General features: G+C 37.9%; 1 protein-coding gene across 4 annotated transcripts in view; it reads left to right on the plus strand.

Moving 5' to 3' along the window:
* The window catches only part of LOC116625425 (protocadherin-15-like), a 1687848-nt gene that overhangs the window by 1233473 nt on the left and 431155 nt on the right, over positions 1-23220 (plus strand). For all 4 annotated transcript variants that reach the window (XM_032393940.1, XM_032393941.1, XM_032393942.1 and 1 more), the window contains one exon: positions 1691-1861. In XM_032393940.1, coding sequence (XP_032249831.1) covers positions 1691-1861 — 171 coding nt within the window. The remainder of the gene's footprint in view (positions 1-1690; positions 1862-23220) is intronic.

The following is a 23220-nucleotide window of genomic DNA, read 5'->3' on the forward strand; positions in this document are numbered from 1 at the left end:
TAGAAAGAAAAAAAGAAGAAGAAGAATGTAGCAGGAGGGGAAGAATGAAGGGGGGGAAATCGGAGGGGGAGAAGAACCATGAGAGACGATGGACTCTGAAAAACAAACTGAGGGTTCTGGAGGGGAGGGGGTTGGGAGGATGGGTTAGCCTGGTGATGGGTATTGAGGAGGGCACATTCTGCATGGAGCACTGGGTGTTATGCACAAACAATGAATCATGGAACACTATATCTAAAACTAATGATGTAATGTATGGGGATTAACATAACAATAAAAAAATTAAAAAAAAAAAAAAAAAAAGAAGGACCAGGAATGCAGTTTGAGCTCAAGTCCACTGAAAGAAGGGCTAGAGCATTGCTAAGAGTCCAGATGGGAGTTCTCCTCACAAGAATTTTTTTTTTCTTTTTTTTTTCTGTGCCTGTATGAGATGATAGATGCTAACTAAACCTATTGTAAAAATCCTTTCACGTATATGTATGTCAAATCATTACATTGCACACCCTAAACTCATGCAGTGCTATATGTCAATTATATCTCAGTAAAACTGGGAAAAACCAAACAAGAAAAAAAAAAAAAAAAATCCCTGCTCTCTTGGCAATACAATGTGTCGTGGGAAAGAGTGAATGTTGAACAGATAATTGCCATAATTGCTGCAAGGTCACTCTTCCTAGAAACTCTAGTTTTAGAGTCCCAAAGAATGAAGAAGCAAAATAAAAAATATCATCTAGAAGCTCAGAAAACTAGTTTATTTCAGTGACAACAGTGCACTCCCTGAAGACCAGCAGTGCTGGTCTCAAAATACTTGATAACAGAAATGCTTGTGTGAGCCATTAAACATTTCTCTGTTAAAAGTGCAGCAGACCTGCCAGGTTTTCTTCTCTTCCCTTTTTTCTCCCTTCATTTTACTTTTCTGAGAATTTGGGTTTTTTTTTGTTTTTTGTTGTTGTTGTTGTTTGTTTTTAGAAATAACCAAAATTTATCTAAAGTTTTTCTTTAAAAAAAAATATTTATTTAGGAGAGTGTGAGCGAGAGGGAGAGAGAGAAAGAGTGTGAGTGAGAACACGAGTCAGGGAGGGGCAAAGGGAGAGGGAGAAGCAGACTCCCTGCTGAGCAAGGAGCACAATGTGGGACTTGATCCCCCGACCCTGGGATCATGACCTGAGCTGAAGGCAGACGCTTAATGACTGAGCCACCCAGGCGCCCCTAAAATTTGTCTACATTGCTTGAAACATCATCAAAAATCAAAGACAGAGCTGGGTGGGCGTGGGGTAGAGGAATCAAGAGCCAACTGTGTTTGCTAAGTGGCCTTCTCAAAGGAAAAGTGACATTGTGTTGTACTTCAAGGATGGGAGATAGTTTCATACCTTGGAGCAAGCCTCCTATGGACCTTAGGCTCCTGCCCTCCCACGGAGACTGAGAGGTGGGGGTCTGTCTTCTTTGGTGATTATGGCTCCCAGATCCTTGAGACAGAGTGCTGGATTATAAAACTGGCAGAAGTTTGAGCTGCAGGAAGATTGCCATCTCAAAGGGCAGAGAAAGCATGTACAGTTGCAAGTTTTCTAAAGTAAATGCCCTAAGAGTGGTTGGGGCCTATAATCGGGAAGAAACCTGTCTACTGTCTAGTCAAGCTGAAGAAAATGTTGGATCCATCTCATTGTTTTTTGTGTTTTTTTCCTTTTTCCTCTCATAGGACCGTGCACAAAATCTGAATGAACGGCGAACCACCACCACTACCCTCACAGTGGACGTTCTGGACGGAGATGACTTGGGTCCTGTGTTTCTTCCTTGTGTCCTGGTGCCAAACACACCTGATTGTCGCCCGCTCACCTACCAAGCTGCCATCCCTGAATTGAGAACTCCGGTAAATGTGCTCGCATTCTTTCCCCTTCACTTATACCTCTTTATCCTCAGTGAGATCCAATTCTAGTAGTTTGTAGACATATTAGCAGAGAAGAGCAAACTTCACTATATGGACATTGAAAGGTATTTATGTCTAAAACCATTTTCAGAGAGTATGGCAAAATTTGGTGACCATGCATTACTGCATCATTTACAAAGTCCGAAGTGTGTCATGATGCACCGTTCATTTGACACTGATTATTTTCTTTTCCCACCTATAAATCATAACCGAGTTCAGTTGCCAACCTATTCTAGGAAACTCCAAGAAATAGCTTCAGCATTTCCTTAAGTTCACCAAATCAACAAACGTAGAGTCCTAACTCAGAAGACACACGGGCCAACAGGATACTTGTCAGCCTCTTAACATCCTACGATGTTATTGGAGATTGCGCTTGGCTGTTTGGAGGTGGAAGCTAATGAATCCCAAATGCAAATATCTATCCCTTAAAGATGTGTTTTAAAGAAGCAGAAACGTAAGGCATGAATATGTATCTGGTATGCTCGATTTTGCTTCTTTTTTTTTTTTTTTTTAAGATTTTTTATTTATTTATTTGACAGAGAGAGAGACAGCGAGAGAGGGAACACAAGCAGGGGGAGTGGGAGAGGGAGAAGCAGGCTTCCCGCCGAGCAGGGAGCCCGATGCGGGGCTCGATCCCAGGACCCTGGGATCGTGACCTGAGCCGAAGGCAGACGCTTAAAGACTGAGCCACCCAGGCGCCCCTCGATTTTGCTTCTGTTTTGTTTTTGTTTTTGCCTCTTTTTTAAAATTCTAATAGAGCTCTAAGTTGCTGTTAGCCTGGAATTCACACCTCGGACCTAGCTGGGTGATAAATATTTATACCTAAGAATAGAAATTGTAAGGCAAATATAAACTAAAATATCAATTTCTCCCTTAAAAGTAAAAAAAAATAATAATAATTCTCTTTTAGAGAAGCTAAATTCCTAGGGGGTGAATGTCTTTGAAGTTCCTCTGGAAAGCATTCAGCTTTCTGGGTGAGTAACGTGGCTCATGATGTCAGAATTTATTGGAAGGTATTCAATTTTTTTTTCTCAAATGTGTAAGAACTGTGGTTTGGGGTATCCTCTCTGTATTTGAGATGTTTAAAATATGAAAAAAAAAATTCCTTCTCTTAAGTGTAAATGACATTGCGTTCTATGCCTGCTAAGGATTCTTCTTATGCAATGTTGCATGTCTGATCCTTACTTTAAGATTTGGTAAATCTTAAATGGCTGAGATTCACTGTTGTGTCTTCCAGCATAAATAACTACTGGTCTATGTGAAGAAAAAAAAAAAAAAAGCTGGAGAAAAAAAGAATAAAAGTTACGATGTGCACTTAATGAAGAAAAGTATAATTGAATTTTCAGCTCTATGGAGTAAGTTTGAAGACAAAAGGCTAATGTAGAAATTGTGTAGACAAATAGTTGTAGATCACCTAAAGTTATATGTCACGATAGGATTTTGTGGAATATTCCAGTAAGACGACTATTAATGATAGTGAACATTAATTTTTTTCTTGGAAAAACTTAATTGATATTATGAGGAAAAATATTTTAAGTATTTATTTTTGAGTTGATTTATGTAGCTGTCATATCCATGAGGTCCCCAAGAGAAGGGGCATAGTGACACAGTGACTGGAGTCGATGGCTCAGTGCGGTGATGCTAACAGTACTTGATAGCTTGAGGGAAGAGGCACAGGTCGCTGCCCGACAAGCAGAGGGTATTGACTTTGTAAAGCCCTTCTGAGCATCCGTTCCTCTCTCTTCCAGATGGCCGACGGAGCATCTCTCTCATTCCCATTCAGTGCACTATAGATGAGGCCATGCTCCATATTTGGGGGAATGAAAATAAATGGTACTAGGGACTAATGGTTATATAGATTGTTCCATGTGTCATGAACTGGGCAAAAGTCTTCAGGGATATTAACTGCAATCCTGGTGGGTAGCTGCCACTCTTAAGGTCACTTGAGAGATGAGATCTCTGACATAGAGTTTATGTAACTTTTTATGGCCTTACAACGAATACATAAAAAACCATTTTCTTTTAAAATCATGTCTCTTGAATTAAATGCCCTGCTATAAATTCCAGAATGATCAAACTTTATGCTTCATCATCCCTTTTACTAGACTGACCTTTTCTTTAACATTCTGTGAAATGGAGAATTTTAATTTTACATATTTGAATAGTGATGGCAAATATTTATTTATTATAAAGGGTATATTTTTACTGCCACATAGAAAAAATTATATGTACTTGCAGAATTAAGCACCTGTTCTGATTATCAATCACTGCATAAAACAATCACCAAAACCCAGTGGCTTCAAATCACAGTTTTTAAATTTGCTCATAAAAGCTGCAGTTTGGGCGGACTCTGCTCCACGCAGCAGCAGCTGAGGATCCTTACCTGAGGCTTGGGTACCAGTGTTAGAATGGTTCATTTGGCATGTGGATTCTAACTGTTGGCTGGAGCCCAGCCAGGGCTGTGAGCAGAAGCTTCAGTCCCACTCCACGCAGGTCTCCCTCTGGCTGTTGGGGCTTCTCACACCGAGGCATTGGATTCAAGAACTAGCTTCCCAAGGGGATGAGGCAGAACTTGTAGGAATTGGCTTGCAATCTACAGTGTCCCTTCTGTTGTAGTTAAACCTCAGCCAGAGTCAAGGACTATCAGTAGGTACCATGTCCTGATAGGAGGAGTATAGAAGTCACATTGTTAGAACATCTAGGGATGGAAATCTTATTGTGGCAGTTGTTGGAAACTGAAATCTCCCATGGTGTGGACATCAGGCTTCCTGGCTCTTTTCTGCATATGCTGCTTTGGACCCTCCCCACTCCCCCCTCCCCCCGCCCAGTTTCACAAGCGTTAAGAACTAGAGCCAGTTTTTGAGCTTCACATTCAAATTGCTGTGTTTATGTCTTTCCCTTTCACTAAAAAAACATTTCCTTTCTTAAAAGTTTCCTTTACATATTTTGCTAAAATTTCTGGAAATTTCAATAAATAAAATCTTGCTATTCAGGGTGAGAGAACTAACCATTTATGTCAGCTAAACAAGACATGATGACTGTAATTACATACTTGCTGATCCTTTTCTGAACTAATTCTTCAAATTTTGAAAGCTTTGACACCTGCTCACCTTCTGTGTTGATGTGAAATTTTCCACCAATTACCTCAGTGGTATTCTTGACTTGAAAAACCATTCTTAGTTCTGCCACAATGCATGCAGAATTTATCAGCTCACAAAAACTTTAAAAGGAAGTCTGGTACAGTGTTTAACTCATGAACCAGGATATAACAAAACTAAAAATTGACTATTTATTGAAATACAAATAACCATGTGTTTATAGAGAAACTTATTCAGTAACTGTTTTATCTGTTTTTCTACAACAGAAGATGGTCTTCACAGACACTAAGATTAATATTATATTGAATATGTAAATACATAGATCTGATGTCTCTAGGGTATTAAAGTAATTTGTCATTCTGAAAATTTCTAAAAAATTCACTTACTAATTTGATAAGTATGTCCTGGCCCCCTGATGTATGCTCAACTCTGTGCTAATTGAGGACATAAGTAGGATGAGATGAATCCTTTTCAGTATTGTGTAAATTTATTCTCACTTTCTGACTCTATGAAGTTGTTATTATGCCTGTCTGGTTGAAGTTTCATGATGTTATGGAAAACTCCCGTAGATTTTGGAGAGTACAGAACCCTCAGCTCTGTTTGTTTTCTCTTGAAGTGCAAAGACACAGCAAATGCTCACACTTTCTTTTCTTTCATGATTGAACAGTCGATCCTGTTTGGTTGGTTGGTTGGTATTTTGCTGAGTAATTTGTCCCTGGAGAGAAACACTGTAGTATTAATATGATATAGATGTATTATCTGTGTGTTTCCTGGATGTACCTCCCTTTACTTCGTGCTTGCCAGAATGGTCATTAGGAGCTAGGATCCACGCTCCAGTGAGCTCTTTGCATCCCTGTTGAGTTGGGTCCCAGGACTGTCTACCTACAAGCACGTGTATATAATCTGTCTTAAAGAACTCTGGTTTTCATGAAACTGTCAAAGACAGGCCCTCTGCTGTATTTATGGTGTTCTCCCCTTCCAGAGACACTTCCCCAGTTATTACGGGAGTGGCGGTGATCTGCAGTGATGGACAACATTGATACTTTCCTCTTGACTCATGCTCATCAAGCAATCCAGGAACGTCCTCCTCTCCTCTTTTATGAAACTACCAGTTCTTCTTCTCCCCTCATGGCCCTGCTCTGGTTTCTCCTATATCTTTGATGGCTTGGTTTTTGGGTTTTTTCCTAAATAAATCTCTCTGCTTAATTTTTTTTTACTTATGTATTTGTTTAATTATTATTATTATTTTTTGCTTATTCTTAAATCTTGGTGATTTTCCAGACTTCTATCCTTTGAAACTTTTTTTTCACTATAGTTTTCACTAAGAGTCATCAAACCATCAATAATAAAGGGTTCTATTTTTCTTCAAATAGGGATGATCTGTGTGTTGTGGGAGTGTGTTCTGACTTAGAATCTTTCCTGACCTCCAAGCTTGCATTTCTCACTTTTTCTAGATATTTTTATGTGTGTTTTCCACAGATGCCTCATTATCCTTTCTAATGTGTTCATCCTTCTCTTGTTCACCTCCTGTTACCCTTGAGGTCATTGTGGATTCGGGCCTTGACTTCACTGACCCCTACACCAAACTCCATCAGTTTCCACAGATCCTTCTGCACTGTCTATAGGATGTTACTCACATATGTGCAATGCCCAGTTCCACTGCCAAAATATGCATTGAAAGACATACTCTCCAGGCACCTGGGGGGCTCAGTCAGTTAAGCAGCTGACTCTTGGTTTTGACTCAGGTCACGATCTCAGGGTCCTGGGATCGAGCCCTGCATGGGATCTGCGCTCAGTGCGGAGTCTGCTTGAGATTCTCTCTCTCTCTCTCTCCCTCTGCCCCTCCCCTGACTCGCATGCTCTCTCTAAATAAGTAAATAAATAAAATCTTTTAAAAAAAAAGACATACTCTCAACTCTAGATGCCAGAGCATCATCTCCCTGAAGGCAGTTATGTTTTTGAAAATACAATTCCAATCCGATCGTTCACAGTTTAAAATAAAAAGCTTCAATATTCCCGTCATATACCAAATGAGCTCCCAAAGTGTTTCGCATGTCACTTAAAGCCATTTTGCACCCGACCACGTTCCAGTCTCATGTCTTGTAACTTGCCTAGTGCAACCCAGCAGCCATGCAGAGCTTTGAGTCTGCGCCTGAACTTCTCTGAGAACTAACCCCCCACCTCTCCACTTTGTTCCATGTATTAAGCTTGTATTTCAGGAAATATTTCAGGAAATATTATGCAAATATTAGCCATGGTACATGTAAGTTTTTCATACACTTAACGGTGTTTGCAAATGCGAATAGTGGCAAGCACTGTCTTATTTGGTCTTTATCTGTCCAGTAGAGTCTAATAGGTACTGTAGGGAAAGTAAGCGTATTTCCCTGTTGCTGGAGAGAGTTTCGGTTTCTAATTGTCTCAGCACATTGTTCATAATGCCTCCTTCACCTTGTAGCCATGTTCCAAATATTAAATGGTCTTCTCACAGTCTTTAGGCCAGTTATTTCAAAATGTGTTCTGTGGAGCTCTTTTTAAGGCAACACATTGATGGATTAAGAAAAGACTGGCAATTACCCAGACTGCCCATAACCTTGTAATGAGAAGATTGTCTTGGAGGGTTGAAAGGGACAGTGAGAAACAATACATGTGGAGTGAACATACTACATCATCTGCCATTTCTTCCCCCACCAACTGTCTCACACACACGCCGCCAGCCACAAACCATCAAAGGAGCTTCAGGTTCAAGGAAGGAAACATGAGTTAAATGCCAAACACACACAAAAAACTAGAATTTAGCAAATGTTGGTAGACTAAGATTTTGTATTGTGGTAATTCTGAAGGTTGCGATGTGAAATTATAAGTGAGCAAAAGAATCATTTGTTCTTTTCATCATTGGTCAAAATTTACATTGAATAAGCTCAACTGGTATTGTATCTCCATTTATAAAACAATGTGAAGATACCTTCCAATATCTGGAACAATTAAAGACTGAAAAACAAGAGGAAGGATTGAGTTTATTACTATTAGTTAAAGGAAATAAGTCACTGTTCTCAGTAAAAGAAGGAAGTCTGACTCTTCGTATTCAAGAGTTTGTTCCAATACTATTTTAAATTAACACTGGAGATGTGTTTTCCTATGAAAAGCTATAAAGAGAAGAGGCACAGTATCTTGCAACTTGGACGTAATGTCTATAACTTTTTGAACATTTTTGGAACTCTGATGGGCAGTTTACAAAGGTGCTTGCTGTCATGATGTAAGACAGTTCATGACACCTTGGAGTCCATCCTGAACCCTGCGTGATGTTGCAGACGTTCCTTAATATCGCTCAACAGTAGTTTGAATTTGTCCTCTCTAAAATGGGGTTAATAAAATCTAATCTATGGGATTTTGTGAGTTGTAGAAAAGAAGATTCATGCAGCACACTTAACTTGTTCCTAGCCAACAGCGGGGAATTAGTAATATTAGCTCTTGATGTTTTCTTAAGATTTTATTTATTTATTTGAGAGAGAGTGTAGGAGAGAGAGATCACAAGCAGGGGGGAAGGGTAGAGGGAGAAGCAGATTCCCCGATGAGCAGGGAGCCTGATGCAGGACTTGATCACAGGACCCTGGATCATGACCTGAGCCGAAGGCAGATGCTTTACCAACTGAACCACTTAGGCGCCCCTTAGCTATTGATATTATTATCATTGCTCTGGATTTCCTTCACCTGGCTAGGTCTTTACTCAGAGGCTCATGGAAGTAGCTAATTCACACTAGTTGTTAAATGTCTAGCTAATTTTCAGTGAAATTTCAGCTTTAGAAGCTTGAGTTGTATATGTTCTGACTGTGGTATTCATAATTAATTCAGTATGGCCCTTTAAAAAAAAAATTCAGTACCTTTATTGAGAAGAGCAGTAGATTCATTTTTTAAGTAAACAGATTTGGCCCAGTCACCGCTTGTGCTGAATTAATTGTGCCCTATATTATTGCTTTTGGAAGAGGCAGCAGCTGATGCAAAATGCCACAAGGTAATTCTGCGAGCCAAAAATATATCAATGGATCAAATTGTAAATGTGTGCCAGGGAAGTAAGTATCCTGCTCTTTCTTTCTCTATGAATACAAAAACAATGGATTTCAGTAAGTTTCTCACGTTGTCCCACAAAAACCTTCTGTTCTGCAGAGGTGCCTCTGGGACTTCTACTGCCAATAAAGATGGGGCTTCCACTCCGCATAATATTTAAAATTCTGCTTTAGTTCCACTTGCTAATTTAAACATTTTTTTCATTATTTATTTCAATTTAAAAAGGATTGGTTGCTAATTGTAAATTAAGAGGAAATTTTTTTTTTTTAATTATACACATTAGACATTGGAACCCATTAATCCTCAAAGACCGATTTCTAGGATGTCCATTAGTAATGTGATGCATGTCTTTCCAAATATCTGGAGCCTGTTGGAGGCAGTTTGAGTTTGTGGGTTGTTGTTCTTGGTTTTTGTTTTTGTTTTTCAAACCAACCAAATGACTCTGACCCATAGAAAAGCGAAGTAGGGGGTGTTCACTGGGGCCTCCCAGAATCACCTGGTGGCTTGTTTAAATGGGTTCGTAATGGATATTAGAAAGCACAAGACACAACTCTGTGTTGTGGGTGGAGGGGCAGGATCATGTGGTCTGGGTGGACTAGGGGACAGGATGTACTTCTGTGACCTCTACTCAGATGCATAGTCACGGGAGACAACACATGCTTGACCTAGCTTGAACGACATGCTCGCTCTTTGTCTAGAAGGGATGGAGTCTGTGATGGTTACTTTTATGTGCTAACTTGGCTTGGCCATGGGACCCAGATATTTGGTGAAATATGTCTGGATGTTGCTTCCAAGGCATTTTTCACATGAGATTAACATTTAAATCAGTACACTTTGAGTAAAACAGATTATCCTCTATAATATGAGTAGGCCTCATCCAATCAGTTGAAGGCCTTAAGAGTAAAGACTCACTTTCCCCAAAGAGGAGGGAATTTTGCCAGCAAATCGTCCTTGGTCTCAAACTGTAACATCAGTTCCCTGGCTCTTCAGCTGGCTGACTTGCCCCACAGATTTTGGACTTGGCAGCTTCCACTATTGTGGCATGAGCCCATTCCTTAAAATGAATCTCTCTCAATCTCTCTCTATATAAATAGATGTATAGATAAATAGATAGACATAGATGTTGTTTAATCTCTCTCTCTCTGTCTCACTTTCTGGAGAGTACTATACACACTCATCCTATTCCATCCTTTTCTGTTTCTCTGGACAACCCTAATACTGAGCCCCTGATGAAACTGTCCAATAGGCAAAGGTAATTTCTCCAAAAAGACAGAGATACCATTAAGAAGGGGAGATGGATCCTGGAGAGCTGAAAACCCACAGATGTAAGGCAAATATACAATCAAGCCAACACAAATTCTTACCTAGAGTCCAGAATGATATTAAAAAAAAAAAAAAAAAGACATCAGATGACATCACTTCCCTGCTTCGATGCTATGATAGATTGTTTCACTAAATGATTGTATCTGACTATCTTCCTATAATGCTTATTATAGTCCTACCAGTCTTTTATCACTGACTGTGTAGACTCAATCCTTGTGAACCCCAAAATTCATATGAACAAACCTGATTATCAGTGTGATGCTGTTTGGAGGCAGGGCTTTGGGAGGTGATTGGGTCCTGGGCAGAGCCAACACGAATGCGATTAGCACCCTTATAAAAGAGAGCCCTCCTCCCTCTCCCAAGTGAGGACACTCCCAAGTGTGTGTGTGGTTACAAGATGATGGCCTTCACAGACGCCATCTGTGAACCGGGAAATGGGCCCTCACCAGACACTAGTCTGACAGCGCCTTGTTCTTGGGCTCCCAGCCTCTGGAACGGAAAGCAATAAATGTCTGCTCTTCACAAGCCTCCCAATCTATGGTACATAATCTGTTATGGCAGCCCAAATGGACAATACTGACCTCATCTTCCACCTGGTCCAGGCCTTCCTTCTGTCCTCTGTCATGTCATGCTCTTTCAGTTGAGGGCATGCACCCTTTTCTGCCTCTTTCTGGAATGTTCTCTTCTGATACTGCACTTTGTCTGGCTCTTGTAGTTATTTGGTTTCAGCTCAAAAGTCACCTCCTCAGAGAAGCCTTCCCTGACCACACAGTCTAAAGTATCTTGCCTCCCCCATGGATTTGGTAATGCACGACCTTGTTTTATTTTGTGCAGATCAGTTGGCTAGGTGGAAATGTTTTGTACATTTATTTGTTTGCTTGATTATTGTCTGTCTGGTTCCTTGGATATCTACATACACTATGAATAGGACCTTGCCTATCTTCTTTGCTATCTTACCCAAACTCCTAAAACAGTGCCTCAAATGTAGGATGCTCAGTAAATATTTAATTATTTGGAATAAATTGCAATTTTCGTTTTCATGAAGATATGTCTTTATAAATAACTGCATAAAAATAATAGCTGTGGGGCGCCTGGGTGGCTCAGATGGTTAAGCGTCTACCTTCGGTTCAGGTCATGATCTCAGGGTCCTGGGATCGAGCCCCGTGTCAGGGTACCTGCTCAGTGTGGAGCCTACTTCTTCCTCTCTCTCTGCCCCTCCCCCATTTGTGTGCTCTCTTTCCCTTTCTCTAGTGAATAAATAAAATCTTAAAAAAAAAAAAAAAGCTGCATAGTATGTCTTTGTATGAATACACATAATTTATCTCTCTTTTTTAAAGATTTATTTATTTATTAGAGAGAGAGAGCACACGTGCAAGTGGGGGGAGGGGCCGAGAGAGAGAGAGAGAGAGGGAGAGAAGCAGACTCCCCACTGAGCGTGTGGCTCCACCTCACAAACATGAGATCATGATCTGAGCTGCAATTAAGAGTCAGACACCCAACCAACTGAGCCACACAAGCACCCCACTTTACCCCTATTTACCTCTTTTATGTTTTAGAATTTTGCATATAGCTTTACTTGAAAAAAAAGTTTAAAAAATATCTACATAAATGTTATTCTCTTATAAGAAGTTATTTTTCATCTAGTATGTTTTCTTATGAGCAAAATCAACTTCATGTCACATATCCCTTTGCTTAGTTCCTCTTCATAATAATTAATAATGAGGGACATGATAATGTATTTCAATAGTTTAAACTGTCTTGAGGTGTGCATGTGCCCACAATATTGATAATAAAATGTGGAGTTCAACTCAGTGAGGTCACCACAAAAATAATTAAATAATCTAGGAAACGTGATAAATACAGCTGGTAAGATTTTCACATGCAGCTTTGTTTTTTAGAAACCTCAAGTATATGGAGCTTGCTTTTGGGTAAAGTTTTTTCTGGAAGCTTATTATTTCTCTGCCACCACAGCTCTAAGCCAATTTGATTTGTAGGCAGCCTAATAGCAATCCCTCTGCTTTGCAATTTATTTACTAACATCATCTGCAAAGATACTCGAAGGAGGGAGATAAATAGACCATGGAAAAAACACCTGATTTATTTACCCCCCAAGTGACATTAGGTCACGATGCCTTCAAGACCTTCAGAGGAAATCTCATATAAGCCACTGTCACCTCCTGTCCCTCCTTTCGCTTTCCTACAGCCATCCTTCACCTGGCAGTCAGGGTGATCTTTTAAAAGCATCAATCAGCTCAAGTCACCTTTGTGCTTAAAATACTCCAGTGACTTCTGATTATGGTGGGAATAAAATCCCGGTGGCAGAATGTGGCTTACAAGGCCACACATAATTTAACTCCCCCTTATTTGCTGTTCTTCTGCGAGGACTTTTATCCTGTTCTTTGGAGCTTCTGAGTTTCATCTCATGCCCAACCTTTACTGTTCACTCCGTTATAAAACACTTCTTTCTCACCTTCCAGTGGTTGGCACATTCTCACCAATCAAACCCAGTTTTCGGCAAAAGTATCACAACACTCCCCATGGTGGATTTTCTTTAAACAGCAACAACACATTCATGTGGATTAATAGAAGGGTTTTGTGTGTTTTCAGTTGCTAGGGAAAGGTGAATAAAATTTATAAGAGCTCTGTTGTATTTTCAGTGAGAGTGTGTTGAAGCTCGCAGCTGTTGGTAGCAATGTTGATGATTTAAGGTGAGACAATTGTACACACTAGATAGCTGTTTTCATCTTAATGAAATTGAAAACAAACACTCTATGTCAAGATAATCAAAGAATAATTATTTTAGGTACTGCAGACATTTTCACTGATAATGTCAAAGAGTTGTAATAAATGCCCAAAGAACTCTAAATCCCCTATCAGTAAAATCTTGGCAGACAATTTATCTGAAGACACTCGGAATAATAATAATAATAATAATAAAAAAAAAACACTCATTCATTCCTAAAAAATTATTCTTAAGGTGACATTTTCACATGAGAGAAAAAGGAAATGTAGAATGATTTAAGTATGTCTCTGCCAAGAAGTGTCTCTTTAATTTGATTTGAGGGTTATATAAAAGCGTTTGCATTTATCAGCATGGCGTGCATGCATTGTGTTCAAGAGTTATTTTAAACATTACTTCCTACTCAGAATGCTTATTTCTCAGTCTGGTTGGTTTGATATGAAGTGTCATAAATAAGGAACTTCTTGGATTGTACGCTTAAGTTATAAATGTTTTCTGTGTTCAGAAGCAATTTTATACCACATATTGTTTAAAAGAGAGTATATACCAGACTGATAAGTCACATTGTGTCCTTGTAAATTATGTTTAGTTGCATAAAGCATGTGTGATGCAACTTTCAGTTGTGTTACTCTAGATTTGGAGTTCTCATTCTTTTCACTATGAAATTAGAAGTACATTACCACATGAAGAAGTCTTCAGAGGAATTTAGGCTTGTGTACCTATTAGGGACAAAAGAGAGTAAAGGTGATTATCTGCTTTCCAAACAAGTGTGCTCCAAACATTGGTTTGCAAACTAGTTGTTCGGAATGTGGGATAGTTTCCCTTAGAAGCAATGTGATTAAGGATATTTAGGGAAACCTTCTCGAACACAAAAACATACATATATTTAACATATGTTAAAATATATATATATATAGTCTGTAGAAACATAGAGGGGTTTTTCTTTGTGGAAAAGAAGCATACAGAGGGATTTGTATTGGAAGGACAGCAGTAAGTCATCCAGAAGAAGGTCTCGGAGGGGAACCTGCCCCGGTGCTGCTCACCTGCTGGATGGTGGGAGCAGCTCTGAGCCTTGGATAGTGCTAATTCCTAGAGCAGCTTCTCTCTCAAGCCCCAGTACTACCAGTGGGAATGATGCATAGAAGCTAAGGCAAGCTTATTATTCAATATTTTTTTCTCTTTTTTTATTACTTACGTGGAATTGGATTAAATTTAAGCAGGGGGAAATAAAGTTTACTTTGTTTTTTTTTAAGTTAAATAAATTTATAATATTTTCCCAAAGAGTGGCCTGAGGTCACAGGAAGAGCCAACAAGTAGAATGCCTACTCTGTGTGAGAGATGTTATATGAAGTATCAGATCACAACAGAAGAATCCCTAAGACTCAGAAGCTAGAGTAACACAATTGAAATATACATCATGCATGCTTTCTATATGCTACATTTTCTCTGGATGCAACAATACTTAACAGCGAAGGATCCCACACAAGTTACAGACCCGGCATTGACAGTCTTGAAGTAATAACCCATTCCACACTCATGGAAGTGGATGAGTAGGAAACAGCGTTCATGGATCTGAACCAGTAAATATCTTGAAATAAACCACAAAAATCATGACTTGTAAATCCAGACTGCTAATTGTCACCATCTGAGCAGTTAAAGGTAGTCTATCATTAAGACAAGCCGTGTGTTGCATTGATTTTGAAGGAAATTCGAAGACATCAGTTTTATACTTTAGCTGAAGAGTAATATTTAATTTGGGCACTACAAAAACAACCAAAAATCACAGTGTGGTTGTTGTAATAGTCACTGTAGCATTTCTGTGTCTATTTAAAAGGGTATGTAAGAAAAAAATGAAGAAAGATCAGAAAAAATTCCAGTAAAAAATATTTCGGCTCTCTTAGATACTTTGGATGCCATGATGCAGCCCTTTGGTGTTCCCTTCAGGACTGAAGTACTGAACTCTCCCTTCCCATCTACACCTTCCCCAGGTGCTCTGAGGTTGGTTGCTCTTGGAAAATGCTGAGTCCCTCTAGAAGAATTGCCCTTTGTTCAAAGAGAGCCAATTCACCCAATCTCATGCCCCATTTCTGGGAGCACCGCATCCAATGGCTTGTCAATGGGACTGGATAATGTGCAGATACTCAGTCATCTGGCCTGAATGCATGAACACTTTAGAAAGTACCCCCTTGAGATCTCTCGTTTTGTTGTGTCCACCTGGATGGTAATGCTTTTCACCTCCTACCTCTGCCCAATCCTGCTTCCTGTATTCCTTCACAGGTTTATTTCCCTATAAATTCTCTATATACAAATCCATCAGTCTTTTTCCAAGGAAATCATTCTGAGACAGTGGCCTGTATTCATGTTGGTCCCTAAAGAAATACTTGAGTTAATTTATTTGGTACCAAAGAATGATAGAAGACTCATGTTCTGGACACAACCAGTTAGCATTTTAACTGGATCATAAGACTCATGTAGTGAGTTTGTTAATATGCATTCTCAACCCTCAGAATCTGATGACATGTGTTTTGGATGAGACCTGAGAATTTGAGGCTTCCACCCTAGGGAATTTTGACTCAATATGTCCAGGATGGGGCCTAGGAATTTGTATTTTTTTAATACAGAAATTTTCAAATGCATACACGAACAGAGAAGAGTAGCATGAACCCCCATGAACTCATTACTCAGTGATCAGTCCATGGGTGCTCTTGGTTCAACTAGCCTCCCTTCCATCCTTTTCTCACCCATGATTTGAAGGACAGCTCTGATATCACATGATTTTCTCTGAAGATGTTGCAATGTGTATCTTGAAGTGATAAGTCATACCACAATCCTGTCATCACTAGTAAAAGAAGTTAAGGTTAAGAATTTGTATTTTTAATGTGTCAAAATAATGCCAGTGATCCAGAAATCCTGAGATACAATGGAGTAATTAAAAATTTGGTGTGTGATTCTTGGATGACTAGTGTGAGAGTATGTGTGCGTGTGTTATTATTCTTGCTTCCACGTGAGCATCTTTGAATTATGCCAAGACTGTGTTTAGTCATGTGCTAAAACCATCAGTTATGCAGGCTGACTTTTGGTAATTATTACCTCTGAGTTAGTTGAGTTGTATCTTTCACCATCTTAATGAGTTCTGCTTTAATAAGTTGAATATGTATAATAATAATGTTCACATTTTACCAGAGAAGTTTAGGCCAGTTGGTCAGTTCCAACCCTGTTATTTGTTATTAGAGCTTCGTTCCATAACTCTTGCATTCTAGCTTAATGAAGCACTCTTCAACTTCTGTAGGTTTGAGAAAAGGACCCCCCTGTCAAACACACACACACACATCATCATCATCATCATCATCACCTTCATATCATCATCACCATCATCATCATTATGAGCTATTCAGAAATTCATACCATAAACAATACTTAAGGTTCCAGTTCTCCCCATTTAGTGAAGAAGCATCCTTAGGCATTTTAACCGGTGTCCAGAGCCCGTCTTTAGCCAGAACAGATGGTATGTATGTCTACTCCAACTATAAATGTGGAGAGAACCTCAATTACCTTAAATAGAATTGAATCCTGAGTTTCTATCCATGTGTTGTTTAGAATCAGACAGGACTAATATCTGTTAATAAAACTAATAGCATGGAAATTAGTGGTATTAATCTTGTCAGAATTGCATGAAGACAAAAACAACAGAAGGACCTGTAAGCATCCTTTTTCATCCTTAGTCCTTAAAGCATCATGTCATGACTAGTCTCAAAACAAGAAAAATAGGAAAAATGAATTTTGATTAAAAAGAGTTAAACAGATACACATAGGTTAAATTGGTTCCTGAAAGTATAAAAAACCCTCTGGTGAACATCAATGTTCACCTAGAAGGGATTCCAGGCTTACCCAGTTAACAAATAGAAGAATTAAATATTGAAATTCAGTTTTGCAGGAAAAAAAAAAAAGAAATGGGCAATGCTGTGTGGAACTTTAATGCTTCTAATATATCCTCGTGTACTACAAAGCAAGCAACTAAACAAAATAGTAGAATTGTTATGTCATAAAAAATCCTGATAAATAGCTAGAGGGAGGCCTAATCATTTTCAGATGCCAAGAACATGCTTTGGTGACAATTTTAGTTAATGCATAGATGGCTTTATAACTCATTTAAACTTGAAGAAAAGTTTTGAGATTCAGTAAATTTTACCAGAAGTGCAATCAAACTTTGAAAATGGGCTATTTTTAACAACAACCAAAGGTTTAGAAGTGTTGGAGATTTGGGGCACAAATGAAATATTTAATCTGTAACATGTTGATCTGCATCAGGCCTTATACTATCTGTTGTTTTCCATCTTAGCTATGTTCTTAAAGGAGATATAAGGAAAACTGACAGTTTGCGAAGCATACAGAAAGGGAATGAGAAAATATAATGGTAGAGGTTCACATCCAAAATTCCTTTTTTCCCTTCACATACCAAGAATAACCATATTTTTTAGAGGACTGACAGCATAAATTTCTATTGTAAAATAGTTAATCTATTCAAATTTTTACTGTTTTTATCCCGTCACTGTTTGATGAATCCACAGATGCCATTGAAATGCAGTATGTTGAAAGGCTACAATAAATTATCTTTGTTAGTATGTAAAACCTGACTTTTGGAAAAATGAGGAGTAAGAAAAAAAGCATGGGGTCTCGGAGCCAAGAGATACATTCTCTATAGATGGCTGACTTCTCAAATGAATTCCAAACAGGTAGAACAGGACCAAGCAAGTAGTATGTTCCCAATAAATATTTATTGAATAAAATCTGTTGGAAAATATCCGTTGTTTAAATTTTGAGTAACATTTATTGAGAACATTTTGTTTCATACAAAAACTTTGCAAGCAACTTAAAATGATTTTATTCGTATGATTTTGATGAATACTATATATCATTGGCTTTATTTATCATTTGCCCTGAGCCTTTTGGTTATACTAAAATGTCGAGATGGTAGAAAGGTGTGGGCTGCCCCATGTACCAGGAAATTGGATCTCTTGGAGACTTTATACCTGATTGTCTACTTTACTCTTCAAGGAAAAATGGGTTTTAGATGATGTTTGGTATCTTGAATGTTCAGGTGGGATGAGGCTTGTAGCATTGTGTAACTGGGCATCAGGTTCTAAGGGCGGCCAGCTTGACCACAGTCAGCTCTGTGAACAGCCGCAGAGCCAGCCAACCCTGAGGAGGAAACCACGTCTGAAAGATCAGGCTTGCTTTTCCTGTGAAGAGTTCAACCTTCAATTTAGTGTGGACTTTTCTGAAAGTTAAGTAAGTTGGGTATCATAGAGTGATCTATGGGTTGGGGTAAGGGGTTCCTCAGGTAACTATTTTCAGTCCTGCTCCTAGCCTTAGATTATCTCTTTGTTAGTATATTCATGGCACACTGGAGAAGAATCCTAAAACATGCCACAAAATACCACATTGTAAGAATAAGGGCTTGAATGTAGATGTGCTTCTGAAAAACTCGAAGACTTAGACTCCGCTGTTTTTAAATATAATTAAAATAAGGGGTAGCTTCCTTCAAAGACTGTTTTCTTTTTTTTTTTTCTTTCTGATTTAAAAAGAAAAAAAGATTTGACAGGCATCCACAACAGACACACATACCTACACACATGTACTTCCCAAAGTTTTAATTTACTGGCCTTATTCTCTGGTTCATTTGAATCCATTTTATCAAAGATCATTTAAAACCCTTTATTTTGGTTTTAATTTTGGCATTTCCTTACTTAATCCATGTACTCTCCCGGTTCCCCTGAGAGCATCCAATGAGGTTTATCACTTAATCTATTTCTTCTCACGGAAAACACCACATTTTTAGTTTTGATTTTGATATAATATTGTATTATATAGAGTTTTTGTCAGTATTTTTCATTTCTTGCTTTTTTGGTCAATATTCTTGATTATCATAATGAACCTACAAAGAAATAATTATTTGTCTTCGCTGTTGTTATTGTATCGATGTGTATAACCATTTCTGGGAATAATCATAAGATCTCAGTGCTCCCGTGAGACATGAGAGTCTCCTCTTACCTCTGAGCCTCCTCTTACCTACACTGAGCTCAGTTTCATATGACCGCCTGTACCTGTGGTTTCTACACAGCCTAACAGCGACCGTCTGAATTAAATACTAAGTACGGTCACCTTACAGGAAGAGCTGGGAGCTCAGGTTAGTTATATTTCCTAAGAATTATAAAAGGAGGTGGTTGAGTAAAAAGTGAGATGATAAAGGTGAAAGAGGAATAAGAAATACTCCTCCCATTCTCCTCAAACTGAGGAGACTGGAAATAGTCCAGCTTTCCTGAAGTATCATCAGACAGCGACAGAATGAAGGTGCAGCAGCCTTCCAAAATACCACGTAACCAGTGCCCTGGTTTCTCTACTCCATCAATCACTGCTGGTTAAGCCTCACATTCAAATATCTCCGGAGCCATTCACACAGGTTCTAATGGTAAACACTAAACTTTATTTTGCTACATTTTTCTCTTAGTGAGGTCTGCCTCTGCTAACTTTATCCAACGGATCTATCCTTTCATCTGTCTTTTCAATTTATTTCGCGTGATTTTTAATTCACAAGCTTACACAGAAATCTTTTTCACAATCTTCTCCCTCAAAAAGGCACTCACCCTTGGTTACCCACAGAAATCATAAGCTTAAGCATGATACAATGTGATAAAATATCTGAATTCTTTCAATACTTTCATCTGCAATATAATCATTTGATTCTGTCTTGGGTAAAGAGTTGTTCAGACTTCCAACCTCGTTTTTAGTATTGTCCAAAAAAGTCCAGAATTCACCACAAGAATAATAAAGTATTTATTTTCACCAGAAGACTCATTACCTTAATTTTCCAGCGATCTTCAAACTTGAACATGCGTTGGAATCACTTGGAGAGCTAAATAAAACAGTGATCGTTGGCCTTACCCTTAGAGTTTCTGATTCAGCAGGACTGAGGTGAAGCCTGAGAATTTGCAGGTTTCTAGGTAATGCTGAGAACCACTGGTCTAGTCATCAATGGCTAGTTAGATAATTTATACCACTGATAAAAGAAGCAGATACGAGTTATACAGAAGTCTGAACTTAACAAAGGTTTTAAATAGTGCATATCAAAGAGCCCTGAGCTAGCCCAGAAAGTCAAATGTTATGGTTGGCTCCAGAAGTTAAATTTTTAAGACTGGTTTTAACACCTTTGAATAACTGAATTATATTCTACTTTGACTGACACCAGCAGATGTTATTGCCTTTATTACCTTGACAAGAGAATATTTTTGATGAGTTACTAGATATTTTATTTAATGCCTGCAATATTACTTTAAATTAAGGGCCTGATAGTTAACTGCAATTACATAATAGTCATGCTGTGTTGGCATATGTAAGAGTTACAGTCTAATTATAGAGTGCCATCCTTCTAGATTTATCAATCTTTTTTTACAGATGGTCAGGCTAAAATTATCCTTCTGGTGTGCAGTTATCTTGGCACCTGTTATAACTAAATATGATTTAAAAATACTACACTGAGGAATATTATAAAATAAATTGTAAAACAAAAGTTCAACTTCTCCTAGAGTCAGATTCTGCTGCATTGTGCATCCTGAATACATTCAGTTATGACTTATGTTGTTATTGACCACATGAAGTTCATCCTCAGACAATATTCCTATGATCATTTTACTTTAAAATAGTGTTTCAGATGTTCAATGGAGGATATTAATAGAATCAATAGTTATGTTTTGATCTAATTAAGTTTTGCCCAAAATGAAGAGCATAAATTAAGTTTTGGAAGAGAATAGAAAGGTTGCCTTATTCATAAACCTTTTCTATTATACTTTCATACATTTTTAGTCACAATTCCAGATGCTGTTCTTTCCTTGTGAGTTTTTCTGGAATTTTTATTTTTGTATTTTTTTTTTTTTTTTTTTACATTATGGAAAATGTGAAAGTAGATATTATAGCTAATTTGTTTAAAAAGGTTATAAAGTTGTTGCTAATATGAGAAATTTAGCCCTCACTCCCCAAATTGGGAGCAATCCATTTAGGTAGGTTGAGAACTTCTTTATCTTATTGAAAACAAGCCTGTGTTCCTTCATATAATTAACTTAAGTTTTGGGAAGGTTGCCATATTGGCAAGGTAGAAATTTGCATGAAGCATCCCATAATTTATAAACATATATTTCTTAAAGTTAGAAAGCAACTACCCTTGTTTTAAGCAAATGGATTTAATTTTTTAAATATATTTTACTTAACTTTTGGGATTGTACTAAGATTTAGTTAGGCAAACATTGTATTTTTATAAACAAAGTGTTTATGATACCTGCCATAATTACTTTTATATCCCTTATATCTCTAGGCCAGCAGAAATTGAGAAACAGGAGAATGACTTGATTTAAGATGTCAACTTGAAAGATCCCTTTCCCTCAGGAGCATCTACAAAAACAGACTGTGACAATCCCTGGTGGGGCATAGGGAATAATCGGTAGAGCTGAGTACTTCATGAAGTACACATATATAAGAAGTTGAAAAGGAATTTAGGAAGAAAGAACCCATCTATATGAAGATAATATATGCCCACTGAGAGTAAATTTGTGAAGTCAAGATAGCAGGTTTGGAGGTAAAGAACAAGAAGTAGAGTGGATAAAACCATTGTCATAGATCACTCATTCCAACACTTAGTAGTAAAGAAAGAAGATTGAAAATCAGAGGTCAAGAGTTGAGATCATTCATGGGTCAGAAATCAGGGCTCCATGAAAGCAGCAGGGATGGCAGAGAGGAGGTTATGTGGAGGAGAGACTTGATAACTCTCCCTTAAGACAGAGATGCCTGGATGTGGTTAGAGGCACAGTTTGGAAAAGGTCTTTTATTCCATTGAGCTGCTGTAGTAGTAAAGAAAAGCTAGCAATGTGGTTAATTGATTTCTAACAAAAATATAGTAGCTGCATGAGTAGGCAATCTTAATTCATCCCTAAAATGCAAAAGTGTTTAGAAGGAAATCAAGTAGAGGGTTATACTGAATCCTGTGACCTTCTAGATGACCTTGATTTTATTACTTCGAATTAGCTGTCTCTAATCTGCAAAGTTCCTTATCATAATTAAAACGTAAGGAATGGGAACTTTGAACATATTTTCCCTGTAAATGTATAATAGGTGAGGTGATGGTTTAGTGACAACAGTGATCTTGCATTCGTACCATTTTAATGGGATATGTCTTTCAGCTATGTCAGAACAGGCTTGATGAGCTAATACTTTCTAGGAGAGACGCAAAGCACCAAAGAAAGCTTAATGTTCTACATTTCTTTTCTCTTCCTCCCGTATTTGATAAATCAGATGTCTACCATATGCAGTCACCTGATAATTGTTTTAAATAAATATCACTGTAAACAAGTGAAGCATAAAAAGGTTAAAATTATAAAGATGTGAGTTCCAGGTAATTAATTTTTATATATTTGATACTGCTCTAAGAAGGGGAGGGATAATTAAAAGAAACTGCTAATGGGAAAAGTGAGTGCTATTTGAGAAGGCAGTCAGTAATCACACCTTCTTTTAAAAATACAGTATATCGAATTTTGATCGGGATGGCATTGAAGGTATAGATTGCTCTGGGTAGCATAGACATTTTAACAATGTTTATTCTTCTGATCCATGAGCATGCTTGGAGCACTGGGTGTTATACGAAAACAATGAAACGTGGATCACTACATCAAAAACTAATGATGTATTTTATGGTGACTAACATAACATAATAAAATAAAATTTTTTAAAAAAATTAAAAAAAACAGTATATCTGGAAATTCTTATAACAATGGGAGGTATCTTCTACCATTTGGGGACAGCAAATTATTGGAATGTCAACTTAAATAAGTAAAATAATTTTCTTGCTATCTAAAATGATACCAGCCAATACCCTTCTCCACCTTGGAGCCCTCCCACAAATGGAATCTTTTTTTTTTTTTTGAAGTTGTGACTTTTGAAAGTTATTTAATTATTAACATAGGACAAAGCTATGTATTTTGCTTTATTGGGAGAGATGAGTGATAAATAAATATTTTTTAAAACAATTTAGAAGT

The sequence above is a fragment of the Phoca vitulina genome, unplaced genomic scaffold (assembly GCF_004348235.1).
Source record: "Phoca vitulina isolate PV1807 unplaced genomic scaffold, GSC_HSeal_1.0 scaffold78, whole genome shotgun sequence".
NCBI classification, from domain to species: Eukaryota; Metazoa; Chordata; class Mammalia; order Carnivora; family Phocidae; genus Phoca; species Phoca vitulina.